This window comes from Centrocercus urophasianus, unplaced genomic scaffold (assembly GCF_019232065.1).
Source record: "Centrocercus urophasianus isolate 14NV4802_14NV808 unplaced genomic scaffold, USGS_Curo_1.0 seq_24, whole genome shotgun sequence".
Lineage (NCBI taxonomy): Eukaryota > Metazoa > Chordata > Aves > Galliformes > Phasianidae > Centrocercus > Centrocercus urophasianus.
In genome coordinates, this window is record NW_024884800.1 from 8,319,954 (window position 1) to 8,339,185 (window position 19,232).

The following is a 19,232-nucleotide window of genomic DNA, read 5'->3' on the forward strand; positions in this document are numbered from 1 at the left end:
AACTATTTCATAGAAAGCTGTATGACAAGAAACAAGTTAAATTACACACTAGAAAAATACATCAAAATGTGAATAAGGGAAAAAATGCCTAGATACAACTGGTAACAACGTGAAGGGTTTCCATCTATTTATTCTTTATTCTCTATATACAAGGCAAAGTTACTGAGAGACTACATTCTACCAGAAACCATGTTCTGGAACTGAGCTCCAAGTGACTACCTGACTAAGTGAGAAAAGAATGGAAAAATCATGAAGTCATAATTCAAACAAGTTTCTGTTACTTTTTCGGAACCATTGTCTCAGTAAGAATCTTGGGATGTAGGCTGAGAATTAACATCTTAAGTCTAAAAGTCTTTCTTCTAATCACTGGACTTCTTTTCCAACTACATTTTTTTTTTTTTTTTTTTTCAAATTTTAATGACCTGAAATAAAAAAGGGAAGCTATTTAATGAAGGGATTGGAGGAGAATGAACTATGAAGACAAAAATAAGAAGTTGCTAACGTCACTTTTTTTCTTCCCTCAGCATTAAATTGAACCCTTTAGGTACAAAAGTAAAAGACCTGTGGCAAAGTTAGGCAGAACTGTGGTATGAAGCTTTTTATACCTCAGTTTACCTGTAAAAGAGCAAACATGGCCTTTGAAAATAAAAAAATTGATAAAAGTTAACTTGTCGCTCCTTAGTACTATTAAACAAGACTACAGATCCCAACTCTCTTGAACCTAACTTGCTAATAAGTAGAGCTCTACTGTCTTTTCTGATTGACAGTAGGAAAGACTAAAAGTTGTTTTTTTTTTAACGGATTGGTTCCTCATGAAGAACACAGATGTACCCAACCATCAGGTATCAAAATACATATTATTCATAAACAAAAGCTTTTCTTTTGTAGTTATTGAAATTACAAGCCAACAAAACATCATTTATCTGACAATATTCTGTTTAGCTAAGACACCAATATGCAAAAAAACCCAGGCTGATTTATATTACTGATGTTTTTAAGTGTAAACATTACACAAAAGATATGGAACAGTCAGCTAAACAGCCCAGACTCAGTGTCACAGTCTCCACTCCAACTTGAACAGTGAATAAAAACTATCTAGTTGCTCAAAAAGGTTTTGATTGAAACCACTGTCACTTGAGCCACAAATTAGTGTTTACTGACAATACTTCAGCCATTTAAACTGCCTGATGACTGTAAAAATCCCCGCAATGCTTGTGAATCTCCTTTGTAAGAACGAACGGAGCACGATGCTAGCAGGCCTCCTGAGCTTTGCATCAGAAACTTTTTCACAGGAGCCCAAGTCTATTGTGTACGATAAGCCAAGGGGTGCCGAAGGAGTTGGTTGCTATGGTGGCATCTCATAAATCATCAATTATTGTCTGTTATTATGGAGGTGACAGCCTCATAAAGAGATTTGCATTTTCGGCTAATTTTAAGATTTTTTCTGCAGACATCATTTGCTTTGTAAAAGAAATGTCATGACAACCATAGAACACTTAAGCTTGTTATCGGGTAGTCAGGCATTCTCTTGGCCCCGTCACTTTGGCATTTGAGCATCGCAGCCTCTTTTGCATTATTGAGTAGTTTATCTTTACAGTTCATAAATATATTTCTGAACACGGGGATGGCATAATAGCAGAATGGCGGCAAATGCAAGCAGGGCTCCTGGTTGCCACAGCAACCTAAACTGATCAATTCCCTGTCACCATTCTAAAAGAGGCACCACTCTCCTGCGGCCCCAAACACTAATTACAAATGCAGGCCCTTCGCTGGCATGTTCAGCTTACAGATTAAAGCAGTTCATGCCTAATTTATCATTTAACATGTCCTCCCACATTTGTAGTGCCGTGCAGAATGAATAATAACTTCACTTGTTTACAGCATTTTCAACTTAATTTCACTAATTAGTTTTGCAGTTGGAAGAATTTTCGAGGGCTGCTAACGCAGCCCCACACACAGGCCCAGTGCAGGCTCTGTGCACAGGACGTGGCCAATCTACCCACGTGTGGCTGCCAAGCAATAAGTTACACATGGTTCCCTTTTTTCTTAAAAGTGGGCTTTTTAAACAGCTGTGATTGCTGAAGCAAAAATACTGTGCCTTTCTCTTGCAAATGGGCCCAAGTGATGACACTTCACTGGCCTCTGATGCTGCACTTCCCATCAAGATTTACTGAGTACTTGAGATAAGACCCCGTTGTGGTCCCTACAACTGAACAGAACTACTCATGTATGTGTATGCATCCACGCTTTGTGTGTGCACGCACGAGTTTCAAGATAGCATTTACAGAATTCCAAGCACCACTCATTCCCCAGAGCTTCATGATGAGCATCCATGGTTCCCAAAATGATCCTTTTCCATTCTTTGTAGTCCCTAACAACAAGGCAGAAAATGAAGTCTCAAGTGAAGCCAGAACTTGTTGCACCCTAGAGAAAGAAACCTGCTTAAGAAATCCTGAAATGCAAGACTGGATGTTAGGAACATTCCCTGACCTTTTTGGTCCATATAACAGTACTCTAAGTTTGCATACTCAAAAATGTCTGAAATAGCAAAAAAGACAGGACCTGTAAAATTCCTCTCTAGCAATCTGAACAGTTTTGCGTTTGAGTGCTGCTGCTCCATGGAATTCAGTGAGAGGAAAGGAGTTTTTGTTTCCTCAGTAATATTTGCACTATCTGAGCCACAAAGGAGATCATCTGACAGCCTCTGCCCCAGGCAGCTCCTCCCTATCATCAGTTTTACAAAAGTGTTCCTTCCCAGAACTCCTGTTAATCAATGAGAATTATACATCCAACTAAGTTAAAACCCTTCAGTGGCTCTGGGGGGACTCGACAAGAGGGAGCGCCGGAGCACTTCCACCTGCCGTGCAGCTGCGGCCTCCGTGCTCCAGGGGCCCCAGTGCAGCCGGCAGCCTGCGCTCCCAGGTGCCACCAGCCATCCGCGCCCACTCGATGGCCGTGCACAGCAGCACTTCTGCGCTTCCACCGTGCCAAGGCAAAGCTCCAGGCCCTTATTTCAAAGGGAAACATGGTCAGCTTGAAGCAAAGAAAACTCACCCGTGCACTGATCTGTGCTGCTGCTGATCAGAATGCTTGCTGAACAATGCATGGGCTGGAATATTAGTTTACATCACAGCAGTTTTTAATGAAACGCTGCTTCTGCCATCCACAGCTTTTTAGTCCTGTTTCACATATTCAAGCGACAGTTCCAAAGCATCATATTCTAATAAGAGAGCCAAGAGGCAGCGAGTGCAAGTATGCTTAGGCAACATGCTAGCGTAAGTAATGGCAAACTCAGAGCATTAGCATTTGCATTAGTGCAAACCAACACCAACTCTACAGTCCATACTTCAGTGCTTCCACTTGTCTATATTCTATCTTACACTAGTAGTCCACATGACTTCACGTCCAGTTTTTTCATCTTTACTTGTACACTCATACAGCTTTCCAGTCCTATCAAAACTGAACTTCAAACTATACACCAACTGCTATCTAAAAATGCAGTTCATACATGAGAACACATAATCCCCCCCCCAGAATTGACTGTTCTACCTGCTAGTCTCCTTAAAATGCTAATTCAAACTCATCTTTCAAACAATAACAAGAAAAAATGGACTATTCATCTGCATTTTTGAAGCCATCTACTATTGTCAGCCATTGACCACAGAACTGTACAGCCTGGGCAACAAGACTGTGATCCAGGCAGGTTCTGAAGAGCCCTGGGCTCTCAAGTAATAAAAGGCAAACAGCTACTGACTGTACATGGGCTTGGTCATAGCTGGTTTTGCCTTCCAGCCGCTAAGTAGTCTGATTCTTAAGAAATATGTGTTTAAGACATGCAATACGTTGTGCACTACTAAGCGCTGGTGGGATAAGAGCAATGTGTATTAACAATAATCACTCCATTTATATAAAACGATTATGATAATTGCTCATGATTGGCCTTTTATGTTTGCATACTCATTCACAAGCTTGCTTCTCGTTCCTGTTGAATGCATAAAGCTGCTGCATTCAGTGTTGACAGAAAGGTGGGCTCATTTGACTACTTAAGGTAGAAGTTGTTCAAGTCTTGCAGTACTTAACATTTCTGTCCATTTAACAATATGTTTGCTAACACACAATACGTTTTTTATTACAATCTTATCCTTACTGTTCCTGTTATTTAATAAAATACAGACTGCATCACCTCTACAAAACCTCAGAACCAAATACTGACCAGATTAACAGAGATGCTAGTCCAGTCACTTTATGTCTGTTCTGCCTGGCAAGCTGCATGTTTAATGGAAGATGGTATACTGTGAGCGATGGAATGCACCAAGGATGTACATTGACTATAGAATCTCTCCAGAGAGTTAATACAGTACCTTCACATTATTAAATGCAACATGCAGAGCATTACATTATTATGCTACACATGGCTAAGGAATTTTAGTATTCACAGGATTATGGTAATTAAGTCTTCCTTCACTTTGGGTGATGTGACACTTGCTTGACTATAATGTCACTCCACTTAAAGTCTGTGTAAACAACATTATCTTAGTCACTCTGCATTACATTTCCAACTGTGAGCAAAATTACAAGGTCAGAGTGGACAAGAATGTAGGTAATCCCAAGGAAACATCATGTAAATGACTAGCTCAAGGTTCAAGCTGGGTTTTCAAGGGTGGTAAAAGGCTTATGTACTACACCAATGTTTAGTATTGTTTCGTAGAAGCTATTACTAGCAAAATGCATTTCTATTTGTAGGGACATTCAGTCGGTCAGAACATGCAAACTTTTTCGTTTGCCAGCAACAACTCAGCTGTCAAAGACACACAGGGAGTAGAAGAGCTGATTCTGTAAGAAGAATAAAAACCTACATGAATCTAGTAGGTTAATTAAATCTGTAGGTGATAGATGGTAACAAAGAAATATATAATTCAATGCCATCCTTAACATTACATAATAAAATCTCCATTAAGACATCAGTAAGGCAGCTCAAAAAAAATATTAATCTTGTTGTTAAGACCAATTTGTTTAATTCACTTAGCTGAATTTGTTTTAGCTTTAAATATCAAACAGGAAAGCATTTACAGTCCTTTTTGTCCTTTTAACTGTCAAACAGAAGTGCAACTGAACCTCTTTTTACCCTTACAGTCTGCGCACACAGACATTTCTCAGCCTATGCAGGTCTTGGAAAGAATGCCACTGAAGGGCAAAATTATGCATCACGTGGCAAGGCCAGTTAAGCTATCAGTGAAGTTAGTCACAGGAGTTTCCCTTTATACCAGCGCTTGGTGATTTCTCAGCCCAAGAGTCAGAAGGCTTCTCAGTACTGAGTTGGGCAACCAGACCAGATGAAACAGTCGCTATCTTAGCAGTAACAATACCTTACAAGTCCATTAGCTATAAAGGATTCAAGATGCACCACTAGTAAAACAAAACCAACTAGACAGAAAAAGCCTTGTTAGCAGTTAGATACTGCCTAGAGTTTCTCAAACACGGTGAGTACGTAACCAATCAAGCCCACATACTCGGAGGCCTAACAAAAAAATCAGGCTGAGCTGGGATTCAGCTAGCCACATCAATAAGAGCGCTGCAATAATTCCTGGGAATTCCACCTGCGGTGAAGTGGCATCCAGGGAAATGTCACTGACACATCACATACTCTGAAATGTCATTTCAGTCATTTCTATCTTAAACAGTAGCTGTGGGAAATTTAATTAATGAAAAACTGCACTGTTTCAAGTTCTGTCAGGTAGGAATTATGTTCATAAGTTCACTGATAAAAACAGGCCTTTGCCAAAAAAGCTAAAGGAATAAAATCTGTCTGCATTGGCTTTCAACTTGGTACTGTTCAGAATGTGGATTGCAATGAAGACCCACAGACATCCTCTAGGCTCATGCCTCATTTTGTGCCGCAGACTCTTAAGCTCAGGTGGGAATACAAGACAAAGTGCATTACCTGATCAGTGGCCACTCAGCCCACATTCTTCTTCCACAGGTAAAATTAGAAACATCTTCATTTTTTAATAACAAACTAAGGAAGAAAATGCACAATTGTTACCTACTTACCAGATAAACATTAAAGATAAAACAACTGTTAATAACCATTAGCCCTTTAAACACAAATTACATTGGTTCAAAAGCATTACAAAACACCTGGTAACTTTGTTCAGCATGAAGGCCATAAGACTTCCAATGGCTTTAAATATGGATGGAACAGAGGGGCTGACAGCCTGATCCACAAGTTGGACTGTCCCGGTGACTTGAGAGCCCTCTGCAACACTGGAAAAGTGCAAAAGATGCCCTCAATGTCTGTCATCTTCATAGAATTCAGTCTCTGTAGCCTACCGTAATTTGTTACTGAGAGTAGATGACTCCACACCTGAAATACTTCTGTATTAATTTACCCATCATACTTGTCATTTCTGTTGCATGTTAATGGTACTTACCACATATTACAATGTATTCTTACTACAGGATTTAACAGAAAAATAATAAATAAAAACCAAGGCATATAACATTACTTATATAAACAGGCAAAATACAGAGATCGTTGACTTGGTGTCTACTTTGGCAGTAAGTGAATTCAATTTAATGACTTATGGTTCTTATTCAGTGAGGGTTGCCTGTCATGTATGACTCTGAGACTTCTTTCATATGTTTTCTTTGAAAAGTAAAGGTTTTCTGTATGAGATTGGAATTTAATTGTTTCCTTTTTAGACAAATATGCTTTTGGATAGACGCTGATGGAAAGGGCAATCGCATGTCAAAAGGGCAGCGGTACAGTGAGATTATGTGCTGAGGTCTAGGGCAGGACAGGCAAACAAGGTGGTGGGGGGGTCTCGGATCACTTGAGCAGACCCTTATAAATAAAATCTCAGATAACAGGCTTTGTTTACCCTGTATAAATCCGTATCACCAGGTCAAATCAACTTCTGTTATGTTAACTACTTACGTTACTATCTTATTAACAAATATGCCTGATAGCATAGCAGTATTCCCATCTGATTGCATCTGGAATGCTTTTTTTTTTCCTTAAAGAATGAGTAATTACGAATGAGATGTCCTTCACCTCGAAGGAATAACCTGTCCTAATTTGGGAAAAAACAGAAAGAACCACAGCGACAGTAAGCTTTGTGTGGTAAAAGTCAGCAGTGCTTGTATCTCATGGCAAAGAAACTAGAGAAGAAATCGTCAGTGCTAAGCATGCAAAGAATGTCCTACTTTGAAGAACACTGCACTATTAGGCATCAGACATTTCAAATTTCAGTTTCCAAAACATTTGTTATGCTATTCAGAAGGAAAAATATTTCAATCTCTTTTTTGAATTGATGGCACTTTCTCTAGCCCAAAAGAGAAGATAAAAATTGTTACTAAATAAAGCTGACACAGAAAAACACACAAAAACTTGCAATTCTTTCACCAAAACTCACCCTCAAAATAAGAGCTGTTGTCACTCCCCACTGCTCACCCCATACAAGCAAGAATATACCAAAGGAAGAGCAGGTAAAGATTCCTTTGGAAAAAGCAAAACGATCATTTCTCACACAGAAGATCTGCACCAATGTATTCCAGAGCCCTACCAAAATGATTCATTTTGGAATATTTGACAAATGCTGCTATGACAGGTAAACAAACAGGTCTTTTTAAAAAAAAAAAAAAAAACATATATGCATGTCACTCTGAAAGTAATGCCTCCTACTTATCTCCACAGTAATTACAACAGAAATGAAGAGCACAATAACACCGTTTGAAAGAGCCAATTCTCAGCTACAAAACACTACTTTTCAATGCACCATGAGCTATGCGTTTTCACCAGTGACGAATAAGTGCCTGCAGGCCACACTGAGACACATCCACACCAGTGGAGGTGACCCACTGTCACCACTGCTGAAACACACCACCCCCTGGCTCACACTGCTACATCCACTGCTTGGTCTCCATAAATGTTTATAGCAAGAGTCAATGAATGTCAATGGGTGCCATTTTTTCCTGCACAGAGGAATTCAATGACACACCTCTGCTCTGTGGTGCACTTCCATGTCAGACACCATTCTGTCAGACTGCCCCACTGCTGCTGTCACACAGCAACAAAATGTCATGGGATACCAGTGGGAAGGTCTGACTGCTGCAGCCATCCCACCAATGTCTGTATCTGACGTCATGGGCTGACATAATAAAATGGGAAGCTTTACTTTCAGAGCAGCCCTCATATGTATGTATACATATACATATATATGTATATATACACGGAAATACATCCTTCAAGTAGTACTTCCTTCGGCAGCAAGAATGGAGACATTTTAATATGCAACCCTGGTAACACTGTCTAGCATCCTCCTTCTTCTGTATTACAGGAGAAGTATAACTAAGATGTATTAATACACTCCAAACTGTCTGATGCATGACACATTAATGAACAAATGTGACATCTGAAAACAAGCAAGTCCTACTAAGATTATACCTCTCTACACTGCCTGCCCAGCTCTCTGCAATACAACAGAAACCTACTCTCATGGCATTTAGCATCTACATCTCCAGTGGTTTAAGACATTTAAAGATTAATTCTCTGCAATGTTAACCTCCTAGCAGGGGCAGTTCTCTCACTATTAGAGTTATTCAAAATCCGTTTTATGCCGAGTAAGTTGCTCTACAAACACAACAGTTGGGACTGACAGCAGTTTCTACTTTTCAAAAAGCTTCAAACTCGCTTCCAAATCCTGTCACATCTAATGATATTCCTTTTCACCCTCTACAGCCACTCATCACCCAGTAGCTCACTATTTCTTTAACTGCATTACTTGATTTTTCCTTCCCCTGAGTTTACTCTTACTTAAATAGTGTAGAGAATCACTAAATTTATTCTTCAATTTTCTGATTTTATCACATCAGCAACATCACCAATTTTACTTTTGTCTTCACGTATGTTTCTTAACACTTTTCATTTTAGTTGAATTAATCAATTTTTTAAAAGCAGTACATTTTTCACAACATCCTCATTAAAACAAGATTTGCAAGCAGGCTTTACTGGTTCCAGAAAAAAATAGGTAACTCTTTCTCCATCTTCTACTCTTCAATAGGATTCAGGTTCTTCTTTCAAAGAACTTCTGTTGTAGAACTATAAAAAACAGGAAAATATTCAAATTCTGGAGTGGCCCAAGCTTAAAGTCATAATATACAAGATCAGAACTTCTCCACTATGCTGTGATTCTTAACTGCTTCTATTCTGCATTTCTAAATTATTCAGGGACTATATTCTGCAAATGCATCTGTGTGAGTGTGAGTCAGCTCCGCTCATTTTATTCTTGTGTATGTAGTACATCCCTGGCGGTTGCCTAATGAAAGTGATGCTAAGGCAGAAAATCACTACTCAACACAGCTCATTTTAATAAGAAAGTCTGGTGCGTTTGAATAATACCTTTTAACTTCTTTTCTTTATTATTTTAAATCCGATCCACATCCGAGGCAAAGTCAATTTAATAGTTTGCAACATTAAGACTGTTAAGCTCTACTTAATGATTTTCCAATTTCTGTTCCTGAATCACATAGGAAATACATAAACACGTTGGAAGTCAGAAGAAGGGCAGTAAGTCCAGAAATGTAGCTAACCAATGTAACTTGAAGATCATAAACCAAACCAGAAAAACAAAAGAATTTGCAGTGACTGAAACAACATTAAACCTAAATAAAAAAATCCACGCTCATTATTCAGGCTGTTACACAAATCCATACAGATCTGTAAGCATCTGTGTATTGCTCTGATGGCCAAGTTTCTAGCTGCTGCACTGCTGAATTTACCAGCTTGGTCTTTTAAGTAGTTTAAGGGTGGTCGCAACTTGTTCCTATTTCTCTTGGAAGCAATGTGCATAGCTTTGGATCACAGACAGAAGTAACAAACATTCAAATAACCCAAATACATGCTTGTTCCCTTCACACTCCATGGAATGACATGGGGTGGATATAATAACTATAAGCAGTTCTGTATCATTAGTACAGAGTCATTTCAGTGGTTTGCACACACAAACCAGAGGTGTTTACTGACTTCACTGCAGACATCAATAGGCAATTTTCTTTATCTCCAATTCTACAGATCATTACAATTCTTGCAAATCTCATTTCACTCTAAGATTGGCAGCTAAACTCTCCAATTTGCAATGCTTTGTCACTGGAAAATAAATGAAAACTTCCTTTATTGTAGCAGTACACATTTTTAACAGTCATTTAAATTCAGTTAAAGTAACCTTAGAAGGATATCTGTTCTCTGATTTTCTGCAAGAATACAGTACCCAGAACTGAAAATATTTCCAAAGCTTTTCCACAGAATTGCTGCTGTTTGCCTTCATCACATGATGAGCTCATTTTAACCAGCTCAGATAAGTTCTGCTTCTCCTTAAGAATACTTCACTATTGTCCACAAAAATACATTCTGATAATGAGTTATTTATTTCTCTATTAGTATTAATATACTGCAGCTACTGATAACAAAAGTTGTTGATGTACTCCTACAAGAAAGCCAAAAATGATGTGAAAGGAATCTAGAGACTCTCAATGCAAATAATACTTATACCAAGCATGCAAAGGCTTCAAAAAGCCTAATGATTTTCTCAGATGTGCTGTAACAACAAAGAATCTCATGGTTCACTGTCAAATGTCTGCTGCTAGAAGCCAATGTTCATCACAACTAAAATGACTTGTTCATCATAGATTCCATCAATAATTGTTTCAGTATGTGAACGTGATCAATGTAGCTCTCATCAAGTATAAATCAAGATATGTATTTCCTAATGGGACCTTCAACATTCTCATGGATCCTATTCAATAGCACAATTCAATCAATACAGCAGCCCAAGTGATCAGACGTCTTTCTCAAAATGGCAGTTACTTACAAGTACAAAACAATAAAAATATCCTAATGTTCTTAGCATGCATTTCACTCATCTGGTGGCATACTGAAAGAGGGACCATTGTGTAGCACTGGTTGCATCAGACCAGCACTTAAAAGCTGCACAATGAAAATGTAAGAGTTTGAATTATTATATCTAAACAGCAATGTCAGTGGCAAAACTCTAATGGATCGAGACTACAAGATACAGCATTTATCAAAGAGAAAGGGAAATACCAAGTGATCTGCTCAGAGCTGCGCATTTCCTAGAAAATTGATTTCATTTCTAAAAGTTGACAGCAAACCTAAGTACATTCAGGTGGGTTTTCTTTTTTTTTTTTTTTTTTTTTGTGTCACTGTGGCTGAGCAAAGCCTGTCAAAACTAAAGACTAAAAAAGCAACAGCATTTCTGCCTCCCTTTTATCAGTTTCTTGTTTTCAGTAAGTACTTTAAAACATGGTTCTTGGAAGATCTGTGACAGATGGGTGCAGACTGACCAGCATCTCTGCATCTTACCAAGGTCGTTTCCTTTGGTAAATCACAAAATATGTTTCTTACATATGAAAAATTTTAAACTCTCAGTCTAGACCTTTAAATGATAAACACAAGGCCATAAAATTATCTTACGCTCTTATTTGTAACCATTTGCAATGATTCTTCGATTTTACCAAACTGCTTTTCATGCTTTTTTTGCATCTAAATACAACTAAAATATTATATGATTGGACAAATAATTATTGAATAGCATAATTTTAAGACTGATCTAGTTATATCATCTCTTTTTAAGAGCATGTTTACATGACAATTGATTGCTCTATCTTGGTAATTCCAGATGAGTTTTATGCTAAGATAACACTGCAAAGCTTTCCACCAAGTCTGGTTCATTTGCCAGTGCTTTTTCAGATGAAAAATTCTGTATTACTCAGCAGACAGGCAATGTGGGTATTGCGACACGAGCAGCAAAGGAGGCAAGGCTCAGAACCCAGACTAATAAACTGTGATCTTGAAACCTTTGTGTGAAGACCATGTATGCATGCTGCAGACGGTTTATCAGAATTAAATGTTCTGCTTATCCGCTGATCTCTGATGCAGTCAGGCATTTACACATACACTTACATGCACACACAGTGTTGATGATCAGCATTTCTTAACAATGACAGAATAGAGATCTTTAAGAAGATCCATCAAGCCTTCTCAATTTGGAGGGTTTCCTCTAGTTACAGATCGGAATCTACAAATCCCAAATAAATTTATTTAGGTATCAAGTAAAAGCCAAGCTGCTCAGCCATGACAAAATGACAGAAGCTGTCACTTCTCATGGTGGTATTACCTACGTAACCAAATCCTGCAACTTTTTAGAAAAACTCCAAATCTCTTGGAAGTTTTTTGTTCTGCCCCCACTGTGTGGGCATCCTTCAAAAGGCTGAGCAACATTATAACCCAATGCACATTCAGAAGAGTCGCTGCAACACCCCCCCTTGCAATCAATGAGATCGTTAGAATACTGAACAGTAATTTCAGATTTTTCCCTGATGTTCATTAGAACTTTTTTTTTTTCTAAACTTACCTGTCAACTATGAAAAGTAGAACCCTAAAAGCCTTCCTTCTTTTGTCTGTTAAACCTTCTGCTTAAAAGAAAAAGGACAAAGAAGCAAGTGCAAGAGGTTGCTGAGTTACTTGCTCAACTGACATATAGTTCTCTTTTTATAATAATTTCTGATATAAAAGAAATAGAGTTATATATTGATATATAATTCAGGAGATTTTATATTTTTCAATTAAATGCCTTTCAACCTTTGCTCTTTAAAGGTTATAGAAATTCATGATTTTAGCCTCCCTTCAGAGATCCTATCTTTAGTCATAAGGTCAATCAAATTCCCCTTTTCAAATGTTACATCTTTAAACAATATGGTAACCAGAACAAAAACAATATCCTAAGTGAGGTCAGAAGATTTCCTAACCCTCACATATATTCCTTATATTCTTACTCTATTACTGATAAATGTGCCTTTCTTCCTATTTTTCCTCTCTTACATATCATTTGTGTTTTCAGCAATTTTACTGACTGCACAAACCCCTACAACAGGTTTGTAATTAAAAATACATCCAAATTACTTCAGCTCTTTCTCGAGCTGCTACTTTGCTGTAACAAATTCCAGACCCACCTGTCTTGCTTTACCCTATAAATACGGCTATAAATACGAGGTACCACGTGGCTTGATGTTTCAAAGCTATCTTCAATTTATTTTCAGAAGGATACTTTCAGGTGAATTAAACCAAAAATACTGTAAACTTCACTTGAGTTGCACTTGCAATGATTTCTGTGTTGCATATACCACAGAATCTAGAAATATTAAATGTTGTGTAACTTTTAAAAATTTTTCACATTGCTGTGAAGAACAGAAAACTAGAATGCAAGCATTTATATAAATTGAATTTAAAAACCATCTGAAAAAAATTACCTGAAATTAGATTTCCTTTCTCACCTTCTGATTTTAATTCAGTTAGAAGTAAACTCCTATGTCTTCAAAATTCTTAAAAATATATATATATATATATATATATATATATATATATATATATATGTATATATATGTATATATATGTATATAAACAATTTACAGCTTAAGGAATCCATATTCTGAAGAGAAGGCCGTGGAGAGACTTCACTGCAGCCTTCCAGTACTCAAAGGGGTGAGAACAGGAGGAAGACCGACTTTTTTCTGTGGGTAGTTAGTGATCGGACTAGGAGGAATTTTATACTACCTTTAAACTAAAAGACTGGAGATTCAGATTTTAGGAAGACACTTTACTCAGAGGGTGGCACTGGAACAGGTTGCCCAGAGAGCTGTGGGTGCCCCAGCCCTGGGGGTGTTGGAGGCCAGGTTGAATGGGGCCCTGGGCAGCCTAGGCCGATGGGGGCAGCCAGCCCATGGCAGCGGGTTGCCGATGAATGGGCTTCAAGATCCCTTCCAACCAAAGCCATGCTATGATTCTATGCTCATATACAACCAAGTCCCACCGTGGTTACTACCACAAACATTCAATGAGAATCTGAGACAGAAGAATGCAAGGTCAGTTTAGAGAAGTTACAACACAACAAGCTGCAGTGCAGAAGTACAACATTTAACCAAAGATTTTTCTTAAAGATTTTTCTTTCAAAACAGCAACCTACATTCCAAAGGCTGCTCAGTTTTCTATCTTTACTAAGTTAGCTCATTGCACAATACAAGCAGCTTTAGCAGTGTTCCCTCTTTCATCACCCCCCGCCCACAGGACAAAGGTTTATAATAAACCTAATTCCTTCCCAGAGAATGCCTGTTGGTTGGGCTGTCCAGTTCAAACACATTAATGCAATAATAATTTAATTACTGGTATTACAAGGTTAGTGCTGGTTGTGGGTTTTGGCCGTCTCAAAACAATGACTCACCAAACTGTGCCGTTAAAGAAAAACACTTCTCCCCCATGTTCTCCACAAGCTAAAGAAGCTTTGCTGCCAATGGTCCCTCCTATACTACCGATGTCTAATTTTCTAATCTGGTTAGCATGTTTTGCTGTCAGGGTCAAGAGAAACCATCTGGACCATTTTGCTACATATTCTTTCTTGGCCAAATGTAGTTTTTACTGTAATTTGCCTCATTTCCTCCTCATACGACAACAGAATGCTGCTCATGTGCATACGTGAGTGACCTGACAGACCAAATGCTTCCAAAGTGCCTCACCACACCTGATGTGTTTCCACATCACTAGTTTCTTCTTCCACGTCATCTTATAACTGCGATATTGGAACTGTCTGCTACAAATGTCATTCCATCAACGTCCCGTAATTGATAACTGATCACTTGGAAGTTCATTCATTTTTAGCAAACAATTAGTTGATTTTTCAGCCACAGAAATAACAGAATAACATAAAGTCCGGAGTTTTCTTCACTTCACTTACAGTAACTTTTCAGTATCTCTTTTTTCAACTGTAGCAATTCAGAAAGAGTCTCTTGCAGACTATAATTCAATGACTTCACTGAACGCTGTAGGTCCACTGCTTTATTCACCTGTATGATCATACAGACAGTATACACATCTGTGAAGCTACCGTAACCAAATAGTCTGAACTGTACAAACAGACCCTCAGACTACAAATAAATAGCACATATTCCACTGTAACTCTAGGCTATTTCTCACCAGCAAGCCTAAGCACCCTTTGAAACTCCATTACATGTTTAACCGAGTAGAAGAAATGAAAGCCAAGGTACAGTATCAAGGAAAGCCAGGTTTGATACTCCTCCCGCATCTTTTTCTGTACACTTTTGTCAATTCAGTGACTCCCAGTTCTTCCAAGACTCCTTCTGTCACCATTTGTCATTAGCTGCCAGATTCACTAATCACACGGCTAAGTTTATCTCTCAGATGCTCTTTTAGTTTTGCACTAAATCAGTTTATGTTCCTCATAATTAATTTAAAATGCCCTTTTTGTCAAGTAGTTCAGTAATCAAAACTTTCCAATTTCTAGAAGTAATTTAATTCCACTAAATATCACCTAATGTACACAAGCAGCTCAAATACTGACATTATTCATACCACATTACTCTGTGCTGTCAGGTATCAGTTTTGAGTTTAAAAGATTACATCCTAAATCCAATTTCTCTTGGGTTTCCTGTCTTGGTTAGTTATAGCTGTTCTTTTCATGAAAGGCCATTTGTCAGAGCAGACTTCAACCTTCTTCACTTTAATCCTGCTCTTCAGGTGAATACAAGATACCACAGAAGCAGTCAAACCAGAGACTAAATAGAAAATACCGCAGAAGCAGCTGTGGTATGGGACAAGCTTCCATACAACACAGCAGTGATCTGCCTCAACTCCAGGCTTTCAAGAGAGCACCACACAACTTTGGTAGCTCAGCTCCAGGAGCTCCTCATTGCAAACACATGGTCCAAAAACGCAAAATGTGGCAATGTGTTCAGGGAGAGAAAGGGAAGAGGATGGAAATGTGATTTCAAGACTTGAATTCAGCAAATTTATTTTCCTATCTTTCTACAGATTTCAACTGCTGCTGTTCCCCTTCATGCACAACATATTAAGGATATTTACTGCTATTCTGCCTTGCATTGTCTACACAGTCTCTTTACTGCTTGAGAAATACTCAAGTATTTCTGTGATTCCTTATATTTTCCTTCCTTCAACTATTTTAAACATTACTCTTACAATATTAGTTTACTTCTCATTCAAGGTGAAGATGACACACTAAGCATGTCCTGGCTCTCCTTTTTCTCATTAAAACCCTGCCCCAAAGCAGACTGAGGGTTTAGCTCCTTCCATCAACCCCCTGCCCTGCTGTTCAACCCTACAACATCACCCCTGACAACCTCAGCTGCTTCACTGCTTCTGCATGTTTCCATGTACAATGCTTACCCAAAGCAGTCTGCATTCACATTTTAAACCCTAAAGTCATACTATTCATTACAAGTCACTTCCTAATAATCAGATTTAAATATTCTCAGATGTATTTTTTCAGTCTACTGTGTCATCCCGGACTGTAACTTGTTCAGAAAAGCCAAAAGAAAACTTAAAAGTATCAGGAAAAAAAAAAAACCAAAACCAAAAAAACTGGCTTTTTCACAAATCCATATATATATATATATATATATATTTACCCCCCCTCAGTCAGAACCACAGTCTCCCACAACCTGCACCCCATACAACTGAAAAGACAACAGCCATACAAACAACAGAGTAAGATAACTGCCACCCAATTCTAGGCCACGTGAAGGCACAGTTGGGCCATATGGCACATTTCTATTAGAACCATATATTAACAATATTATCACAATATAAACAATATAGGGGGTCCATTCACATCTGGTAGCACATCCAAATTCAATTAACTGCAGGTCCAATGTTTAAAAAAAAAAATCACCTGCTGATATCTGTACTAGTCAAATGTTTTCACTGTTCTTTATTTAGAATATTTCCTGGAACAGAGCTGAAATTCAAACTGGAAGGGACACTCTCTCCAAAAAAAAAAAAAAAAAAAAAAGGAAGAAAAAAGACACAAAAAGCCAGTATCCTATAGACAGCAGTATATAGGAATAGAGTTGTATAAGACTGTTCCGCTTTGTTCAAGAAGGCTGGTTTTCTCCTGGGGGGGGGCCCTCTGTGGTCAGGACTCACGTTCCTAGATATCAAAGTACTCTACTTTGTGACCAACGTAGATGTCTTAAGAAGAACCTGACAGGATTGAGCCTAATATAATAAATTCATCTGTCGCTCTTAAGAATTCTTAGATGAATATTCACTGTAGCACGAACTTGACTAGATTTTCCCTTTGATTTATAAACACAATTCAGTAAACAAAAACATCTGTGATGGGATAGATAAACATATGCAATCACTTGTCAACACAAGCAGCAGCAAGAATGGATATTGATAAATTTCTATCAACATTGAAATTGTACTGTGTATAATCTCTTTGTCTGACTTTTGTTCAAAGTCTTCTACCAACCTAACTGCAAAAAAATCAGCAAATTTATTTACCCTTAATTTTGCGAAAAAATGAGCAAATGCTGAGCATCTCAGAATCACTCTCCTCTCACAAAACAGAAGGCTCAATTAAAATCTATTTGCACAAACAGCCACATAAACACAATACAGATGTTAGGATGCTGAGTCTTTTTCAAAAATAAATAAATCAGTCAATAAATTAGATCATTTAATGTGGTTTTTTTTCAAGCAGTGTTAAAACAGCTTATTCCTTCTAAAATAAACCAAATACACGATCAGAAAAAAATAACAATAAATGTTTAATTAGCTAGAGACTGAAATTCACCTTTTTCCCCATAATTGCTAGGCAAATCAAACTTCCTTCTAAAATGCAAATTCATTCCATAACATGAAAACGAACACAAAGGCAGAAAGGTTTACATGTCAAATGGCAATTTTCCTAAATGGCTCACACTTCAACTTGTTTTCTTTTTCATACCTTCGCCTGTGACAAAAGACGTAATGGCCATCATTACTCAGATGTTTTGTCAGCATACCAAGATGAATGCACTCTCTCTGCCTCTAGCTCAGTTACCCCACAAGAATTCTCTTCAGCGTTACATTAACAACACCTTTCATAGTTAGCAATTTGATCTATCACATTTTTGACTAATGTTACCCATCAGGAGTTCTGTGCAAGACTTCTTCATTCAGGGGAAGATACTTATTAGATTCAAATACATCCTCGCCTCTTAAAAAATGTACTTTATTTATTACTGATGCACATGAAACCAGAATAATGCATCGGCATAGCTATCCCATAAGCTGTCCATAATGCAAGCAGAACACGTCACCAACTGATCAACCCCACAGTGCTCCTGCTGTGGCACGGTGCCGGCTGCCCGCTGCACAGCTCAGAGCACACGCACGGCAGGCTGAGCTCCTCAGGGCTGGGACCAACACGCCAGGCTGCAGGAGGCACAGCGGTGCCGAAACAACCGCACCCAGCGGCAGAGCGCAGGATCACCTCTTACGGACACCCAAAGCACCGGAACAAAATAAAGCAACACCTAAACCTTGAGAATCACTGGCAGGCTGGCACTTCAGGGTGCAACGGCACAAGACTGAAGCAGCAGCGCTGATGGCAAGCACGAATCTTTACGCACTACAACTCCAAACCTACCTCACTCTCCTTTTCTGAGGTTCATCTTCGCTTAAAAACTGAAATTAGCAATACAAGTTAGAACACGGTTTGGACACTCATTCAACTATGGATTGACTTTTCAAGTGAAGTCCCAGTTGACTGTGGAAATCAATATGGGTTTTTAATGGCACCTATAAATCTTGCTGCGTTTGACATAACTTGCAAATAAATAGAAAGAATCATCAGGAAATTATTTTCCCAGTTACAGATAATTATTCTTTATTCATCCTTACCATTATGCACTCCACTCCAATGGAAGCATCAAACATACCAAGAAAGTTACTTATAAAATTGCTTAAAATCTTCTATGCTTTAATTGTTGGTGGTGGCATTTTGGTTTACAGAATACAGCCAATGAAACTACAAACAAATAAGCTGCTCTTTCTATTCCAAAAGATTATCAAAATAAATTATATTTCTTCCCAAAAATGTTTTGGTCACGATTTTTTTTCAAAGAGCCTTGAGAAGTCAGACTGTATTAATTGCCCTGCGCCTGCACAAAACTGTCTGAAGCAATCCACTACAACTTGTACTACTTAGAAAAAAGCATGTTCATGTTCTGATATAAACACGTGTTTTCTGGCACACGATCCAGTATCAATACCTTTAAAAGAAACTACTCTAAGCAATGGGTTCTTAGCTTGAGTTGAGTTCTTCAAAAACACACTTGAAATTGCAGTTAACATCTTA

General features: G+C 38.2%; 1 protein-coding gene across 4 annotated transcripts in view; it reads right to left on the minus strand.

The window, feature by feature from the left end:
* Positions 1 to 19,232, minus strand: part of DACH2 (dachshund family transcription factor 2) — a 264,018-nt gene that overhangs the window by 175,150 nt on the left and 69,636 nt on the right. The window contains exon 1 of one of the 4 annotated variants that reach the window (XM_042824973.1): positions 5,942 to 5,969. The exons of the other annotated variants lie outside the window; for them this stretch is intronic. Within the exon in view, the coding sequence (XP_042680907.1) occupies positions 5,942 to 5,967 (26 nt within the window). The 5' untranslated portion in view covers positions 5,968 to 5,969. Of the gene's footprint in view, positions 1 to 5,941; positions 5,970 to 19,232 lie in introns of those variants that run through there. 4 annotated transcript variants of the gene reach the window in all.